The following is a 19,154-nucleotide window of genomic DNA, read 5'->3' on the forward strand; positions in this document are numbered from 1 at the left end:
CTGTCTACATGAATCATTGGCGTGCAGTTCTCCCTGGGTGTGTTTTTTCATCACGTTTACATTCAACACTTCTCAGCCGAAATCAGTGAAGAGCAGAGTCGAACCAGAAATTGGGGAACTATGCTGCTAAGGAAACAGAATTATGCTGCTATCTTCTCTGTCCTATTGTGGACATCCAAACCTGGATCTGTGCAAATAAATAATACAACAAAAATATGTGATCATGCCCTCCTTTATTTGATACTACCAAAAATAGAGGTCCCTGACGGAGGTCCTGGCAAGGCAGTTATGTTTAAGCACTCTGCAACGAAAAAGAACAGACTATCATGTAATGAGCACAAATAACTGTGCACAATACCACCACAATTGGGTTAAAAGGAAACAGTGTAAGCAGAAATGTATAATATATACACAAAAAGTGAAAAACATGAAGCAGTAATATCATATAGCGGCTACAAAATACCACACAACAAGTATACAAAAAAACAGCAACAAAATTACCATAGCCAAAAAGAGGAAAGAATAAAAATGTAAAGCATGATAAAACAGCAGAAATAAATTTTGGAATTCTCTGAAACAAGAAGGAAGCCAACATTCAAAGAAAAAACAAGGCTGTAAAAGTTTTAATCGGTACCAAGATAATTAAAAATCACAAACTGGTTTGACAGGCATTGGTTCGTGCCAGAGCCATGCCTCTGGCCTGCAAGGTAGCCTTGAATATGCAACTGGAAGAAAAATGTGCTTAAAGAAAGGACCAAATCTGAGAAAAAAACCTGGAGATGAAGAAAAAAGAAGTGATGCCAGGCATTGCACATCTGGTTAATAAGCAGTTACCGCAAGCTACAGAATTATCCAAAACTGTTCTGGACTTAGATGAAGCAAAAGGACTAGAGCATAGATACTTAGAGAATTCGCAAAAGTAGTGAGAAATTCCATCCACTTGACTTATACCGGGGCAAATAGATTTAGGAAAGCCCAGTTTTAGTATTAGGTGTGACGGTCCCACCACCACCCCCAGACATGAGAAATGTCTGCGCCATCACAGCATATAGCATTGTAATAAGGGAGTATTTACTCTTACAAATCTACTCCACCTTGAGGGATTCCCCTAAACATTTGACCAGCATATAGAATTACACCTGTTCACACAATGCAAGTGGCAACAGTACTAGCAGCACCTCTTGCTCACATGACAACCTGGCCAGTTTGCGGTACTGGGCTACAGACTGCAGACTGCGACCATGCAAGTGGCACAGCGTTGGGGGCATCGCTCACTCGCGTGTCACCTGGGCCAGTTTGTGCCACTTGCCTACACTATGAATACCTTCTGACCTTGTTGATATGTTGTCAGTTCATACGCTCAAAATCGCAAACAGCAGAAATGTCTCCACCTAGAATTACAAACAACACAATGACACATTTTCCCAGCTCCTAAATTTAGTTTTGACGAATTCTGGTCATATATGTTTAATGACTAACCATAGCTGTGCAAACATTTAAACGGGCCAAACATAGCGGCATGCAAAATGAAAAACTAGGATGCAGCAGCAGTCACCTACTGCGGTGGCTTCTGTGCAGTGCCCAAGTGCAGAGCACCAGAAAAGCGACAAAGGTGCTGAAACATGCGAGCAGACCATTTTTGTGGCAACGCAACAAGAGGAGGCCACGTTATGCCTCCACAAAAGTTGATGATGATTATGGATTTTTATGGCGCAAGGGCAGCTATGGCCAAAGAGCGCCATGTCACAAGGTATTTTTTCTTTTTCTCAAGGTGGGGTCAGAGACCCATTTCCCAAGCATTTCACCCTAAATAAGCCGAGCACCAGACCAGGGGAAAGCTTGTACCCATTGTATCACCGGTGGGTACCCGGCGGCACTGGGGATCGAACCCCGCACCTCCCGCATACGAGGCGGATGCTCAACCACTTGGCCACCGCTGCGGTCGCCTCCGCAAAAGTGAAAAAGGCGGCAGTGTGGTGTGCGATGTTGGCACGTACTATAAAAACCCCGGGCAGTCTAAACTAATCCGGAGCCCTACAATAGAGCATCCCTCGCAGCCCATGTGTCAATCCACGACGTTAAGCTGCTTGATTAAATTACTACGCCTACTTGCTTACAAATGTATTGTTCTGCTTACCTTAGATTATGCTGCTATCATTTGGGACCCGCTCACGCAAACTAACATAAATAAATTAGGGAAGGTTCAAAAGAGAGCAGCACAATACATATATAACAATTAACGACGTACATCAGTAACACATCTTTTAATCCAAGGTGGCCTCCCGACGATAACAGCGAAACCGTAGCGCACGACTTAAATTTATGTATCAAAGGACACTACAGAACGGAGCTTATCGATTTGCTTGTTCTTTCGTCTGGATATGCGACGCGACGACACCAGCTAATTTTCGGGTTCGAAATAACTGCTTTAAATACCCATTCCTTCCACGAACTATTATCAGATTGGAATAACCTCACTAACAATGAAGTGCAGCAGCCGTCGCTGATGTTGTTCTCGCAACATATCACCTAGTTTTTATTGCATTTGCTATTTCACTGTTCTGTTGTATATGTTTAATTGTTGTAGTCCTAATGGTGCAGAAGAGCTTCAACTTGCACCGTTATTTTTGTTTACCTTTGCCTGTTTTGTTAAACTGCTTAGTATGTTTGCCCACCCTGCTAAAATCCCAACTCCGGGATTGCAGTATCAATAAATAAATAAATAAATATACTACGACGTGCTTACATGCAAGCAGGCGAAGTGGAGAGAAGGCAGCATGAAAAGCAAGGGCACTAAGACAGCTGCCACAGCACCACCCTCCACTGCATATATGCAAAGGCGCAAGCCATCTGAGGATGACCAGGTAGAGATTTTGGCTCATTTTACTACCGACAGACCAGATGTCTTGCGAATTTCTTTCTGCACTTAAGACAATGCACATGTGGACTGGTTTCTGCAAGCTCGAGAAGCCATTGAAACCATATGCAAAGACACGCCAGTCGACATTTCAACGAACTGAAATTGCACCAGTTACATTTTCAAAATTGAGCACTTTGGATCACGTCTGTCTGGATAATGTTTTTGTGTGCACAATTCTGAATTGCATCACTGAGTTACATTGTAGTACACTGTACGAGCACACTATCAATGGACACCGCCAAAGGTAGCGAGAAATTCCGTCAGCCTGACTTCCACTCAGGCAAGTAAATGATGGGGAAAGCCTGTAGTTTGTTGTAATATTAGGTGTGATGGTCCCACCAGCACCAGCAGACATGAGAAATCTCACAGCCATCACAGTATATACCATTACACCGGTTCACACCATGCAAGTGGCAACAGCACCAGCAGAACCTCTCTCGCATGACAACCAGGCCAGTTTGTGGTACTGAGATACAGGCTGCGACTGCACGTTGCGTGAGCACACCACCACTTGAAAGCCGGACCACCACTAGAAGCAACTTATACCTTTGCGCAAGGTGTAGTACCAGACTTCTCATGAACTAACACACTCTAAATGTCTGTCGCCCATTCACACTGCACAATTCATGCCACACAAAAGCAAGCGGCGCCAGCGCTGGGGGCACCTCTCACTCGTGTACCACCCAGGCCAGTTAGTGCCACTTGGCTGCAGACTAGAACTGTACACACTGTGAGCACACCACTGGAAAGCAGGACCACCACATTTAGCAACTTTTACACTGCAGAGCCCACAAACCTTTTCACAAGGCACAAACACTGCTGAGACCAGACAGACTTCATGAACACACACACTAAATGGCTGTCGGCCACTCACACCACACAAAAGCAACTTGAGTGCAAGTGAAGCCAGCACTGGGGGCACCTCTCATGTACCACCCAGGCCAGTTAGTGCCACTGCCTACATAATATCACAGGTCAGCACACTCATTAACGAGTGCACTCATATCGTGTGCATGTGACGTGTGATAACGTGAGTGTGAGTGGGTAGTTGTGTCTGTGAGTGCGATAGAGTGGATGCAAGTGAGTGTGATTGAGCTGCCTTCCATGACTACGAGGTATGCATAACATCAGGACGGTTACACACCTTAACTTTTTTGAAAGCACCCCAGACCAGGTCTGGACACAAAATGAACAGCAACGTTTTCCCAATTACACAAAGCGAATTTAATTTTCAACTGCTGCCTGGCTTGCCAGCTGTAAAACATATTCCCGGCCTAAGTTTAAATGACAGCTTTGTTTACTGTATTTTTCTTTTCATATATCAGTGCTGGCCACCAAAAGATGAGCTATCAAACAAATGCCACACTCCACAAGTGTGCCTGAAATCTTTCCAAAGCCTGCACTATAATTTAGTCTCCTCCCTCTAATAATGCTTTCTTTGCCATGCCCACAGCGTGTAGGTCACTGGTGACCCATAGCTGCTGTACCCTACTTTTAGATACCTATGCATTTGCATACTTGTTACATGAAAAAAGTCTAAAAATTAGGGCTGTGCAAATAATCGAAAGATTGAATAGTTGGCCAAGCTGCCGCGGTGGCTCATTGGTTATGGCGCTTGGATGCCGACTCAAAACACATGGGTCCAATCCCGGCTGTGGCAGTTGAATTTTGACGGAGGCGAAACTCTAGATGCCTGTGTACTGCGCGAAGTCGTTGCAAAAAACCCCAGGTGGTCGAAATTTCCGGAGCCCTTCACTGCAGCGTCCCGCATGGTCCGGGTTGTTTTGGGACATTGAACACCCATAAACCAGAAATAGTTAGTGAATATCATTTGCCATTTGATTCGCACCACACTTTAACATGTGGTTAAGATTAGCTATTGTATAAAACAAGCATGGGCAGGTAGCGGCTGCATAGTAGCCTCAGCATGCAAGGCGGCACTGAGTGGAGCTCAGATTGGTGGCAGAAATTCTGCAACATCTGACTGGGGGTGGTGTAAAGAGGAAAATCTCAACAATACGTTAAGTGCGACCTTTACTGAATGATGCTCGTGCCATCGGGTTCTTGGCGCTGTTTTCATAGTGCAGCTGAACTGCTTAAGTCAGCCTCACATGTGCGACAGTAGCAGGTGTTGTCGCTGGAGCAACGCGTCGATTCTCTTCGCCGTCGTCGCACAGTTCTGGAGTGTCGAAGATGATCATGAGAATGCATTGTTGAGGTAGTAAGGACTCACGAGTAATGACCCCAGGCAGGAGCAGCATACGCAGCACTTAGAATCTTCGCTCGTGAACGCGTGCACAGCACTGCATGCAAGCTTCGTCTTCCTAGTTACACACGTGTTGTTCATTGTTTTTATTTGCAAATTGCGAGCTGTAGCGCTGACAGCATTGCTGTACGCATCGCTATTTCCGGCCACCTGCTAGAGCAACAATGTAGTTAATTTAATTCCTAGATTTATTTCATATTTTTTTACCAGGCTTCACTGTGTACTAGCAGGAATTGTGAAGTAGTTTACACTGTGCTGCCTGGGAAAGATATATGAAAGAAATAAATCTAGAAATTAGCCAAGATATTGCTAGAATGACAATAGTTGAACCATAATTCTCAGTCATGGCTTCAATTGCAAAGCTGCAATTAGCAGGATTCAGTTTAGCCACATTGCAAATGTAAATTGCATTGATTTCACCAGTACCTGTGCATATGCATTAGACACTTATCTGTGAAATTTTAGTCTTGCATTGAGAATGTGTACAGGGAAGCTTAATCCACTGAGAGAAATGATGTGATCACAACCTTAAAATGTTTTTTAGCAACACATTTAATAGCTCACATCATTTTTATTTGTCCAGGCAGCTGAGATGGACAGGCACTTCAACTGGGTCGCCTGGTGTCCCATGGATCTTCTACTGGCAGCTCCTGTTTCTTCGGCTGCCTTCCCATCAACGATGATGGGAGAGTCAAGGAAAGTTGAGGTAATTTGATTTATAACATTGCGTGTTATCTGTCATTCAGATCACTTCAGAATTCCATTGGTGCTCATTTCTCAGTGCGGAACTTACTCATTTTAAAATGCTGGCCCACAATAGATAATAAAAAACAGACTCAAGCAGTTGTGTAAACCACTCCCACAAGCATGGGCACTGGCCTCCACGTCTACATTTTTGCCTTGTGTGTTGTTCTGTGATGAAACATGAACCAACTAGCCAAGCAACTCCCACTGCTCATCCATAAATCCTTGTTTTTTTCTAGCAATTCTACATATTGGTAGTTAGCTGATTGTCTCCCCATATACTTAATGTTACTATGCCAGAGCAAAGACCGCTTTGTTGTCCAGGGAGTTCAATGTGCATTGCTGGTTTAGATTATGTCTTTTTTTTTTCAGGTGGGAATCATGTGTCAGAAGGCACACACTGCGGATGGATACGACTTAAGTCTCTAGTAAGATGAAGTTATGGTACACACCAGAATTTCGGTGCCTTTATTTGCGTGATATATTAATATTGCTAGTGCTGCATGACAGTTCATCTTTCACACCTGTGCACATGCAGCTTCATCCTTCTCTCTTGCAGATACTCATCTTTGTCCATTGATTCTATTAGCAACTGGACTTGAATACAGTGGAGTAATACAGCAACCTGTGGAGCATAAGCTGTTATTGCGAACTGTTTTCTCTACAGCGACACTGAAGGGAAGTAATAAAGTAGATATTAAATTTTTATGTGATGTCTGTAATGTCCAAGGAATTCAATAAAACATAGTGGTGGGCTAGTTGGTGGTTCATACTTGGAATAAACGACAGCGTAAAAAAGGACAACCACAGAAGAGAAGCCTTCTTTGTGTCGTGTCCTCTTCTGTGGTTGTCCTTTTTTGCGCTGTCTTCGTTCGAAGTATATAAGTAATATCTGTACTGTATTGCATTTTTGTCTATAAGCTCTTTGAGCATGCTTTCTGTATTTATTGCCATTTCACATGAAATACACTCAATTGCAGGTTCAGTGCTGTCTATTCATTCTTTATCATCCCATTTTTTGTGCTGTTTTTAAGCCCTGAATGACGAACCAACTAACCCAGCAATCCTTCCTTTGAAACCATTGGACAGACTCAGGGGGGGGGGGGGGGGGGCATATGTAGAGTAAGCTACTCCCACAACCATGGGTATTGATGGCAGTGGGGAGCAGAAATGGCACTTGCGTCTTCAAATTGCTGCGCCTTGTAATGCCAGAGTTCGCACCTCACCTTCCATGTACTTTTATTCAACTCATCCTCATCAGCTTGGTTTACCCTTGGTCAACAATGCCCCACATGCTTGCAAATGTTTAACATATTGCTTGTTATTGACTTTGATAAGCTTGTTATACTGTCTTGTTGAGCTGTTCATTCATTTATTTATTTCTACATACTGCGAGCCATAACTATGGCCCACGCAGGAGGGGCACACAACTATAAAAGCCATAAAACTATTAACCGCAACAGCCACAAGTCATTTAAAGTACATAAAATCCTACATTCATGACAACACCTACACTAGGAGCCGTACAAAAATCCTGCGACTCCTTCACAAAATATTTCGAGTCACATAAACCTAAAGGAAGGCGATTGCACTCCACAACAGTATTCAGGAAAAAACTCAACTGAACCCATTGGTTAATGTGAAAGTTGGGGCTAGGGAATGCTGATGTACATGTCGGGATCTTTATATCTATTTAGCTATATTCAGAAAAACAAAAATTTGAACCGCTGCCTTCTTTCCAGTTTGGCCATCACAAGTTTCTGTTTTTGTAATATATTGTGAAAGCAGATGATTGCATTACATTAGGATACATTTAACCTCTTTTCCGAGATGATAACATGCTGTCTTGTATGTTTCATCATGTGCAGCTGCCAGTTATCAATGAGGCACCAGACAGCTCAGAAGTGCTCCTGTCATGGGAGGACAGATTGCCTGAAGGAATCAGCAGAGATGACTTCTCACAACTTGCGGCCAGCTCCCCATTTGCAGTACCTGTACTGCAAAGCACAGACAACAGCAGCGGCGACACAAGCAGAGCCAGTGCTGGCGTAAGCAGCAGTGCCGGTGCTGGCACAAGCGCCAAAAGAAGGGAACGCCAAAAGAGCCACCACAAGCGACAAGGATCTGCTATAGAGCAGCTAGTTGCCGTCCATAAAGGAGAAAGCGGGGCAGCAGCAAAGGCCGACCGCAAGGCACACAAAATGTGCAAGATAATAGTGTGCCATAAATACAAGCATGGTGCAATTGCTTGCAAAATTTCTAAACAAAAGAAATAATGACTCGCTCAATAAAGAGTTATCAAAAGAGCTGGAAGTTATTTGATATTACAGCATATGATGAGATGAAAGATCTTTTACTGCTGAAAATTTTGTATTGTGTTTTAAACAATGAATTGTATTGTGCGGGCTGGCTACCGTGGTAGCTTGCAGTATTAGTTATTAGACAGTTTTAGCTGTGCGTACGCAAGTGCTTGCGTACGCAAAGCGCTACGGCGTTGCGTGCGTTACGCTGTCCGCTCCGAAGCATAGTTTTAGCTGACCGTGCCGTAGCGTCCCTCAGGCGCACGTGGCGTCATCTAGTGACGAAACGTCAAACCACATCAACGCTCGGTTGAACATTTCATCCGTGATTACTGATAACTAGTGTGAGTGCATTGTGAGCCTTTTTTTGTTCCAAGAAGAAAAACTATGCAAACCGAAGAAAATGTAAGAACCGGCTAAAAGCCAGAAAACTGCTTCGCCAGGTGTCGTTGCTACGAGGAAAACACACTGCATATAGTTAGACCTAGGAGCTTGAAAATCACCAAATTATCTGAAAAACAGGGGCTAGTTATCGCTTATACCACTGTGTGTGGGCAAGAGTAGGCGAAATAAAAGCGAACCGCTACCATTTGAGCGAGCTATTGCGTCGGAGAATCCGGCGGCGACATGATTTTATTCCGAAGCGGGCGAGCAGGGCGCCGCCATCTTGTCAAAGTTAGTGTACGCAAGCCACGCAAGCGCCGCAACGCAAAGTCCGCTGGCTAGCGTACGCACGCAAGACGCAGGGCTTGCGCTTGCGTTCTGCGCATGCGCACTACCGTCCCCGCAAACTCCTTGCGTACGCTAAGCCGTTGCGTACGCACAGCTAAAACTGTCTATTAACAGAGCACATGCATACACTGCAGGGGTACACAAGTGCAAGAATCAAACAAGTCTGTTGCAAGTACATTGCTGCTGCTCTCGCTGTAACACTCCACCTGCTTCTCCACTCAGAACCAATGGCTGTTGCATGTTCACCAGGAACTGTCTGCTACAAGGCTGTATTTTTCGTGCAACACACCTGGTTTCATGAGGGGGGCAAGTGATAGAACAGCGGGGAAATTTGACAACAGCAAAACAGTAATGACATGAAATTGTTCACAGAAAGCGTACTTTGGTTTAACGAGTTGGGATGGGAATGTAATGAAATTTATCTCACTGTAAGTCTTTCAAAGCTCTCACCATTGGGTCACATTTGTCACATTTTTGTGTTTGCTTTGTGTGTGGATGATGTGTGCAAAAATATGAAGCTTCCACCTGCGATCGACATGATTTCATTACCTTCATGAGCAAAAGGAAAAAATTTCTTGGAACTATTGCTTAATCTTTGACTAGATATAATATGTTCACTGTACTATGATTGTAAGTACCAACAGCTTTTTTGGTCAGAGGTATCTGGTTCCACTGGGCTAGCATCAGGTGCATGCAACACCGTAGCGAAAAAATATGGTGATACCCAGGGAGCCCTTATTGGAAAGGTTTATATAGTGAATGCATTTCACTCACTATACTGCTTTCAGAATTAAGTTGAATGGTGCAAAGGAACAAACACAGGAAGACACAGAGACAGAAAAAGCACCACTGCTGTGTCTTCCTGTGTTTGTTCCTTTGTGCCATTCAACTTTAGGATGAACCAACTAGGGCCTCGGCAAGTATTTCTGCTTTCAGAAGTAGGAGTGCAAGACTAAAAGCTTCTATTGCTTGGCAAGGTACCAACAAGTTGCTGATTGGCAATGTCGCAAGACGATGGCCAGTTATACGCGAAAATTGCTCTAGAATTGTGATGCCTGGCTTGTTTAATATATTCGAGCAATAACAAGCTGATTTCGTCAACCATTGTGACTGGCCAGCAGAGTAATACAGTACGCTGTGGACAATGCGCCAGTGTTAGTAACCGCAGTTTTTTTTTTAGTTGTATCCTACTGTAGTAGTTTCTCACATGGTTTAACCATGCTTTCTGAGCATTTCTTTTAATGTATTCAAAAACGCAGACACACTATACTGCGATTGGCTTGCCTACCAATGGCAGCACTACTGTCTGCAAAAGCGGTTCTTGGTACCTGCGTTAATGTTATTTTACTGACAGTACTTTAAAAACCACCTTCACATTCTCAACGCTAGTTTTAATAAAAACCTATGCATCCTGGTTAATGTCACACTCAATATTGCCACTGCATGGCACCCAAGCATTGTGGCAGTGGTTGCATTCCTAAAGGGATTTGCAGGCTCCAATCGCTACGAAAATGTGATGGTTTATGGTTTCTGGGGGTTTAACGTCCCAAAGCGACTCAAGGTATGAGGGACGCCATAGTGAAGGGCTCCGGAAATTTCGACCACCTGGGGTTCTTTAACGTGCACTGACATCGCATAGTGCACAAGCCGTCGTGGCGGAGTGGAACGAGAAGCGTCCCTTTCTCGAACAAGAAAGTGAGACTGCCATATGAAAAAAATTAGGTTTGAATTGTTCTGCTGCGTTTCAAAGCTCTGAATCAGAGTATTCGTTTAGTCGGGAAAGGAGCCTTTGATTGCTGCTAAAGAAGCGTCTGCAAAAGTCAGTATATTGCCCCTTTAAATCAGTTTAGCCTCGTCATATCAATAAGACGCACAACATGAGATAAAGGGCAAGGAAGAGGGGCAGACCGTGCCTGAAGTGACAAGATCAGCAGTTTAAGGTGCAATTTAGATAGCTTGACATGAGAAAGTAATGTCTTAATAGATATAAATTTCTTACTTCCGGGACAAAGATCAGTGGCTCCATTACAGTTGGATTAATCGGAGTGTACTGGATATGTAAGGTTTTTACAAGGCTTACTGTATTGCAATAGCTAAGAATACTTGTCACAGTAAAACTACAGATGCAATTTCCAGGGGACTACAGGAAAAGCATACACCAGAAACATAAGGAAAACATACACCAGAAACACATGATGCAATTGTGTTGAGGAGCGCGTTATGTAGTCGTGCTCTCTCAGAATGTGGATACATGGATCATAATCCGCGATGCGGATAGGTGGATCCTGTTGACATTCAAGCTGCTGTCTCACATGCTCCCCTTCAGAACATGTTGCAGCTGATGTAGAAGCAGTGGCACTGCTGCATTTGGGCCAATACCTTGACTGCTTTTCTTGTCGCCTATTGGCAGGCGATGGCCTGGGCTAGATGGTGGTTCCTCCTCTTTGTCGGCACACCCCCTGATAACCTGCGTAAGTTTGCTGATGTATTCATGCACCAATGCTCCCAATTTTGGCTCAGTTGATGTTTCTTTACTGAATTTACGTGTAAGAGCAGAAAACTCAATGTCAATGCCTGCAAGCACATTTGAGTCTGGTGACTAAATCATGTCACCTTGAATGCTGTCAAATAGAGCTGCAGGCTCATCCTCTGGGAATGAATCGTCTGCAGATAAGTACTCACTGGCTGACTCGTGAACAAGAGGTTCATCCAGTCAGAATGAATGGTCATCTGCAGAAGACAAAATAGAAGATGGATCCTCAATGACTGGCTCATGAGCAGTTGCATCCCTTCTCTGCAGCTCCCACTGCGCAACTGCATGGACATGGTGGCACCTTTTCATGCACAGAAAAAATCCCTACAGTTGCACTGCAATATGCGGAAACAAGTGTCACATTCAGGACAGCTAAGCATGCACCCTTGTCACTGTGTGTCCTTCCTGACAACAGTGGGGTCAGTACGTTCTTCAGATCGTGACTGCACAGACCACTTTCCATCAGAAAAGTGTGGTCATGGCAGACTTGGAGACTTCCACTCCTGCAGCATACTTCTTGAAGCAGTCTGCTGTGCGATGGTCTGCCCTGCGCTTCACTTGACAGATCAGCTGTTTCATTATCCGGTCAGTAAGCCGATTTCATCAAAGACACCAGCAGCCTTTCGAACTGCCAGTTCTGAAACCCTCCCAAATAACTTTTCTCTAGCTCATTATGCAGTGACACAAGGTGGTTGTTAGTAGTCAATCCGGTGCCCTGCCTGTAGAAAAAAGCCCACTGTTCTGGGTGCTTAGCATATACCCTCTCAAAGTACTCAACAAATTTAATGCACTCATCAAACTCCTTTAAAGTACAGAAATCTGAGAGCTCCTTGTGAAAGTCTTCACTTCTGCTGGTCCACATTGCATTCAGCTTCTCCTGCACAACTTCTCAGCTTTGGCTGTCAGTTGCCTTGGTCATGTTGCACTTCCAGCTCCGTCCGACGTGCCACACACACAGCAAGCGTTTCACTGGGTTGCCCATGACCCTTGCCCAGGCGTTTGCATATGGTGGTGCATCATCTGACATGAATGCACCACAGCTAACTTGTGTGCCAAGCCTGTCCCTGATTGCAGTAAAAAATCTTACCACGACATCCTCAGACACTCAGAGAGAACGAAGGCACACGGAATGCCTGACCCATCATTTCCTATGACCATCACATTTACAAGTTGGTGCTTATATAAAGCGATTTGTGCCATGAGTGCATCAACACACACTGCTCTTTGACCATGCTTTAGTAGCATGTGACCCTAGATGGTGTTCATCATTGCCATCAAAAACTCACCAATACCTTCTTCTCTAGTTTATCTGGCTCTGTATACAGCAAAGCACCATGATCCTCTAGCTCGACAATCCACTTCTGTGTACTGACATAGTCATTACAATTTTTCTCCTCCTCACTGCCAATATTAAACTTCATCTTTATGTTCTGAACCTCTGATGAGGTCAGAAGGTGAAGCCTGTCTAGTGGAGGTCCGGCAGGCGAACGTGCATCTGAAATAACCCTAGAGGGACCTGCAGCTTCAGCTTGCGTGCAGTGTCCTTCTGGTCAGCAGTTGACAAGGGATGCACCGTAGCTCTTTCTCATGGCCACAGTGCTCAGCTTGATAGTCTAATACCACATTTCCATTTTTTTCAATGACATCTACTGTCGCCAAGCAGTGCCTCTCACATTTCACACTGCCATGAACCTTTGATTGGCTCTTACCTTTTCCTGTCTTCACATATGACCCTGAGCGATGGCAAACCAGATACTTCTTTGTCCCTCCAGATGCCAAATGTTTTGTACCCCCGACACAACAAAGTGGACAAGCTCAGTCTTTTCCTCATGATCCTTCCAGCTTTCAAAATCTGTGAAAAACCGGCATCAATACGAGTTAAGCTACAGCGAGCAATCCCCAGAACTCCAAGTAAATTACTGCAAATTGAATGTAGCAATGTTACCTTCTCGCTTTGAAAAATGCTTCATTTCTTTTTCACATGGATGCATTCCTTAATCTAGAAGGCTTATTCTCAGCTGTCATATATCCCAAAATATGCAGACAGGTTTTTCTTGTTGCCATATTTCTTTCCAGCCACCTGAATGCGCTCCCATACCTACCTCGGTTAGGTTTGCAATTGTTTAACGATATAAGCCATGTGTATGCACACCTTACAACATGCCACAGCGTAAAACAGAACAGAGCCCATAATCTGGCCCAACCTACTATACAAAAGGGTGAAGTGCTCCAAAAGGCTGTTGTGCCACAAAACAACATTAATTCGATAGAGGCGAAATTCTAGAGGCTCGTGTACTGTGCAATTGGAGTGTTGTGTTCTCCACGTATTAGTATTGTTCTTAAACTATTTTATTAATCTGTTCCGTGTTCATTTTGCTCACTTCTTTTTATCCTGCCTCCGTTGTTCTATAGTTTTGTATGAATTGTGCTTTGTTTATTTTTCTTGTTAACAACTGCCCTTCCCCTCAGAAATGTACTTTGTACCTTGAGGGTATCACAAATAAATAAATGTCAGTGCCCATAAAACAACCCCAGGTGGTCGAAATTTTCAGTGCCCTTCACTACGGCGTCGCTAATAGCCTGAGTCGCTTTGGGTCGTTAAACACCATAAACTAAACTAAACTTATAAGCAGGCTATTTCATTATGGTAATGTTTCGATTCTAGTTCATTGCAGACAGAAGGCTTGCATGCATTGGCATCAAAAAACGAAATAAGGTGCCTGAAGTTACGGAATGACATGTCTACTGCTACAGTTCTGTCCAAACACAGCATTTACTGCAGCATTGTAGTTCCGTCCATACCAAACCATGCATTCCTTTCTGGAGCAACCCCTGGCGTCAAATTTTTCGTCAGTTTTTGATCGCAATAGCACCTGTACAAGCTAGAGAAATTTGAAGGTTATCGTACCTGTTCCACCTAACACGAACAAATAAATTTTTCCTGTCATGATGGGCACTTGGTGCACAACAAAAGTGATTACAGGATATAGAAAAAATTGCAGTGGACACTTAGTCTCCGCCTTAAGGGTGTGATGCAATAGCTTTAATGTGTTAATGTCCATATGTGTGGAATTGGTAATTCTTGATTTTACATTCATCCCTGGGCTTCATACCACTCCTGGCACAGTGGTGCTGCAGTTAAGCTATGCGCTACTGCCCTGCGACGGCAGGTGCTGTCACAAGTGAGGTGGCGGGCCTTGTGCAACGGTAGGGGTCGCCCTTCCCGAGCAACCTCTCACAATCAATTGTTAATTTAACCGCCACGGACGCGAGATTTTCTGCTGAACGGGAGCCTTAACACTGTCGCATTAAAAGCTTTGGCTGGCTATGTTCATGCCGTGGTTGTAACCTTCTTTCGAATATAAATATTTCGAATATAAATATAAAGCCTAAACAGATCACCTTCAAATCGCATTAGGCTGTACATATATCATCACAGCATGTACTGTCGGGAATGAAAACGCCCAGGACACACGATTGTTATCAAAAGCATATAGCTTTGTTATCAGCTAGTGGTTGGAAATCACGCTTGCGGAGATGAAACTATGCGTTGGAATTTATGTGTGTTAGTGAAATAAGGCAAACAATAGCACACAAGTTTTGCCCATATGTACTAGCGCATAGCATCACAAAACATTCAAATGCACAGCAAGTTTCCGAGACGCGTTATTTCAACTTGTGTGGCTTCCCTACTACTGCATACTGCAACCCCATGACAGAAAACGGTGTTTGCACAACATGGAAATCTTGTTTATACCTCACCTATTGAGGAAAAGAACTCAAGCCCGATGCGCCTCGGCACAAACCCGTGGACTTGTTCATGGTGCCGCAAGAGGCCACCACGGTGGGGAAACGCATCATTACAGCAAACATCACATTCAAACGAAGCACTACAAATATGAACCAACGAGTCGGCGACATCAGGGTGCTGTGGTGCTGTTTTCGCATGTGCCGCCTCAGTGCACTTTCAAAGGTGAATGTAGCATTGCACACCGGACACAGATACTTATCTTGTTCAGTGGAGCCCGCAGCAAGGCATTCTGCGCTGCTTGACGGAAACAGCAGCCGGGTAAGAGAAAATCTGCTCAGGGAGATTGTTCGGTGACCAGCCAGGATCAATGGCAAAGAGCCAAGGCCTTGACAAGGCAAGCATGGCCACATAGTAAAAGCATTTACCACTGCGCCGATGGTAAGTAAATGAAATTGAAGTATAGTATAAAAAAAATAACTCAAATGTAGAGATAACGTTCAAAACATTACCTTTAGGCCCCTTTGTGGAAGCTTATCATTAAGCAAAATACAACAGGCACAACGAAACGGACGGCTAGGGATATCCCCGACCGAGCCGAACCTAGGTATTCTTCAGCAGCCGTGGGGAAAGAAGGCGGAGCCTCGCGGGTTAATAATTAATAACAATTGGTTTTTAGGGAAAGGAAATGGCGCAGTATCTGTCTCGTATATCGTTGGACACCTGAACTGCGCCGTAAGGGAAGGGTTAAAGGAGGGAGTCGAAGAAGAAAGGAAGGAAGAGGTGCCGTAGTGGAGGGCTCCGGAATAATTTTGACCACCTGGTGATCTTTAAAATGCATTGACATCGCACAGCACACGTGCGTCTTCTGTGGGATGTCAGTGTACGTTAAAGATACCCAGGTGGTCGAAATTATTCCGGAGCCCTCCACTACGGCACCTCTTTCTTCCTTTCTTCTTTCACTCCCTCCTTTATCCCTTCCCTTACGGCGCAGTTCAGGTGTCCAACGATGGAGCGTGTGTTCTTGAATTCTGCATGTAGCTGATGGAACGGTAAAACACGCTCACATGCTCGCTGCCGAGCAACAGAATTTTCTATTCGAAAGCATCAGCAAATCATTGGAGAGAGAAAAGCTCAGTTAATTTCCCTGCCGTCATGATCAATAGCAAAGCAGACAGTCCACCAATACCACGCATGTGCACCAGTGCGTGCGGACTTCTGTGGATCAGGTGTGCTTCGGGCTGGCCCTTGCGTGTCCGTGTGACACCGTGTACTTCAACAGACAGCCGATTCGTTGTGCACAACGGCACCTGCGCTTCACCGGATTATGTTGGCCGTGCCAGACGCATCGATTTAACGCCTCGAAACTGCACAGGGACAATGAGAGGCGCTTTAGTGGAGATAATAATAATAATTGGTTTTTGGTGGAAAGGAAATGGCGCAGTATCTGTCTCATATATCCTTGGACACCTGAAACGCGCTGTAAGGGAAGGGATAAAGGAGGGAGTGAAAGAAGTAAGAGAGAAATAGGTGCCGTAGTGGAGGGCTCCGGAATAATTTCGACCACCTGGGGATCTTTAACGTGCTCTGACATCGCACAGCATAGCCTTAGCGTTTTGCCTCCATAAAAAAGCAGCCACCGCGGTTGGGTTCGAACCCGGGAACTCCGGATCAGTATAGCCTCGCGGGTTCAGCTGTTTTTAATATCGATTTTTAATACGCCCCCGAATGTGCCACTAGATTCCAATCCGCAGGCGCGTTTTGAGCTGTCAAAATTGCTTGAAGTGTGCGTGGCAAAGTAATAGACCTAGGAGGCTGACTTTTTCATAGTTTTGCTCAGCACATTGCGGCACGGTATCATCCATGAAGGCGGCCTGTTTTGCTTCGAGGTACTATAGTGCAGCAATTGTTCGCGTAAGAATTATGCAATGTGTATTGCTGTGCTCTCGCAGCATGGCAGATGCCGTATTTGACGTGACTGTTACTGTCGTGTTGTGAGGTTGTTCCCTTTAGCGTAGACGAGCTCTAGGTATTGCACCTTCCCCAAGCATAAAGTGGGCTGACAAAATTTTATTTTCTCTAAAGTCTCATGCTGAAACTTTACAATTTGAATTGTTGAAACAGTAAAAACAAGCAACCTAATGCATTAAAATTCTGACATTTATGTCAGGCTTGGGGAATAAACTCGAGCAGCAAATTTCACGCTAACTTCGAGTACGCGTATTGTTTAAAGGAATAGGCGTATTGAACACACAGAACAAACTTTCGAAGGCTTTTCTTCGTTGCATTCGGGTGCTGTCGTAGTTTGAATGGGGAGATGAGCTCTACGGCGTAAAATGCAAATTTACTGATACAGTATAGAAAACAATTGAGAATGCAGGACGGAGGCTCTACCTAAACTGCTGTTCGATGCTTTTTAAAGTCTTGGGAAACAAAGAAGTTTGGGCAGTCTTTCCCTGAGACCCGCCTCGGGCCTCAGTAAACCAACGAAGTTCTCATGCGTCCGTGAAGGTTCGGCACTACCTCGAGCCCAGGACCCTCGTGATGATTACAAACATAACAAAAAATATCTGAAACTCCCTCTCCACACGTGGGTTTCTCCCGTTATATTTTGCTGCTGGGTACCCTTGTCTCTGACATATAGCGTAACTGCTCCTTCACCACGCTCACGTGCTGGAGATTGACGGTGTACATTTCCTTTCACTGAGTCCGTCACTGTTGTCAGCGTATTTGCACACATGAGACGGGGACCAGACACGCTGGATCAGTTAAGGCTGCGGCGCGGTGAGGTCGTGGTTCGTTGGACAGGGTAGTCGTTGAGGTAAAGCCACAAAAGAAAGAGGGAAGTCTTGCATACCTCGCTCTCTTCGTTGTTCCGACGGCCCATACGAGCAGTGACGGTCGTCAATAGTCGCCTTTCGTCACGCGTTGTGCGCGCTGAAGCCAGTGCAATAGACCTCTCCTGGCCTACGCCACAGGTGACGCTTCGAAGGAGGGGCGAAAGGCGCGGCTTGGAGTGGTTGGCAAAAACGTTCCGCTGCTGGCAGTAGAGATGGGCAAAACGGCTCACTTTAGTGAGCGGCTCGGAACGGCTCAGCTCATTGAAATGAACCGGCTCATTTTAATGGCTCACCGGCTCACTCAAATCTTTAACAGTGATTGGGTCGCTCAGGAGCCACTTTTGAGAACGAGTGAGCGGTGGTTCTTTCCTTTCCACTGCCTCTCTCCCCAACTGCGGAGCAGAACGAGTGGTTCTGTAAAAGTGAGTGGCGGTTCTTTTGGAGAGCCGGTTCTCTCTCGTTCAGGGAGCTGTGCCAAACTGTTCAGCCAGAGCCGAGTCTTCTGGCAAAGTGCCCATTTCTGGGCGAGTTTTTTGAAAGCCGGTTCTCTCGTTCAGTGAGCCGTGCCGAGCCGTTCAGCCTGAGCCGGGTCTTCTGGCAAAGTGTCTATTGCTGGGCGAGTTGGTTGAGATACATTCTGAGCAAAACAGCGCTCGCAGAGTGCTGTATGTGTTGTCCCCCCTTTCTGTTGTGTTTTCCTTGCTCTCGTCTGTTGTCTGCGAGTGCTGTTTCGCTCAGAACGTGCCTTCTGGCAAATCATTGGCAAAGGATGGCGCCGTTCGTTGACAGCCGCTGTTCGAGCGATGTCTCACGGCTTCCACCGATCGTGCATCGTGAACTGGTTCAACACTTCAAAGTTATTAGTAAAAATACCTATAACACGGTTATTCTACTAATGCATGCATCGTTTTTTTCAAAGCCAAATAACTAGACTGCATAAAAGAGGTTACAGTGTAACCTTTGTTATGCAGTCTAGTTATTTGGCTTTGAAATAAAACGATATATGCATTAGTAAAATAGCCGTGTAATAAATTTAGGCATGGTCTTTTCAGTTTCTTCGGAGGGTCACAA

General features: G+C 44.9%; 1 protein-coding gene across 6 annotated transcripts in view; it reads right to left on the reverse strand.

Annotated features, from left to right (window-relative positions):
* Window positions 1–214: 214 nt before the first annotated feature.
* The window catches only part of LOC144121139 (uncharacterized), a 62,241-nt gene continuing 43,301 nt past the window's right edge, over window positions 215–19,154 (reverse strand). The window contains exons 6-9 of one of the 6 annotated variants that reach the window (XR_013312538.1): window positions 18,101–18,283; window positions 13,205–13,347; window positions 11,645–11,776; window positions 11,342–11,429 (exon numbers count right to left, since the gene is read on the reverse strand). Coding sequence is in view for 5 of the 6 variants with exons in the window: in XM_077654114.1 (XP_077510240.1) it covers window positions 18,008–18,283 (276 nt within the window). In the remaining variant the exon portion in view is untranslated. Of the gene's footprint in view, window positions 1,392–6,397; window positions 6,556–8,459; window positions 11,430–11,644; window positions 11,777–13,204; window positions 13,348–16,213; window positions 18,284–19,154 lie in introns of those variants that run through there. The other 5 variants (XM_077654119.1, XM_077654118.1, XM_077654117.1 and 2 more) reach the window with 5 other exon arrangements.

Source organism: Amblyomma americanum, chromosome 2, assembly GCF_052857255.1.
Source record: "Amblyomma americanum isolate KBUSLIRL-KWMA chromosome 2, ASM5285725v1, whole genome shotgun sequence".
Lineage (NCBI taxonomy): Eukaryota > Metazoa > Arthropoda > Arachnida > Ixodida > Ixodidae > Amblyomma > Amblyomma americanum.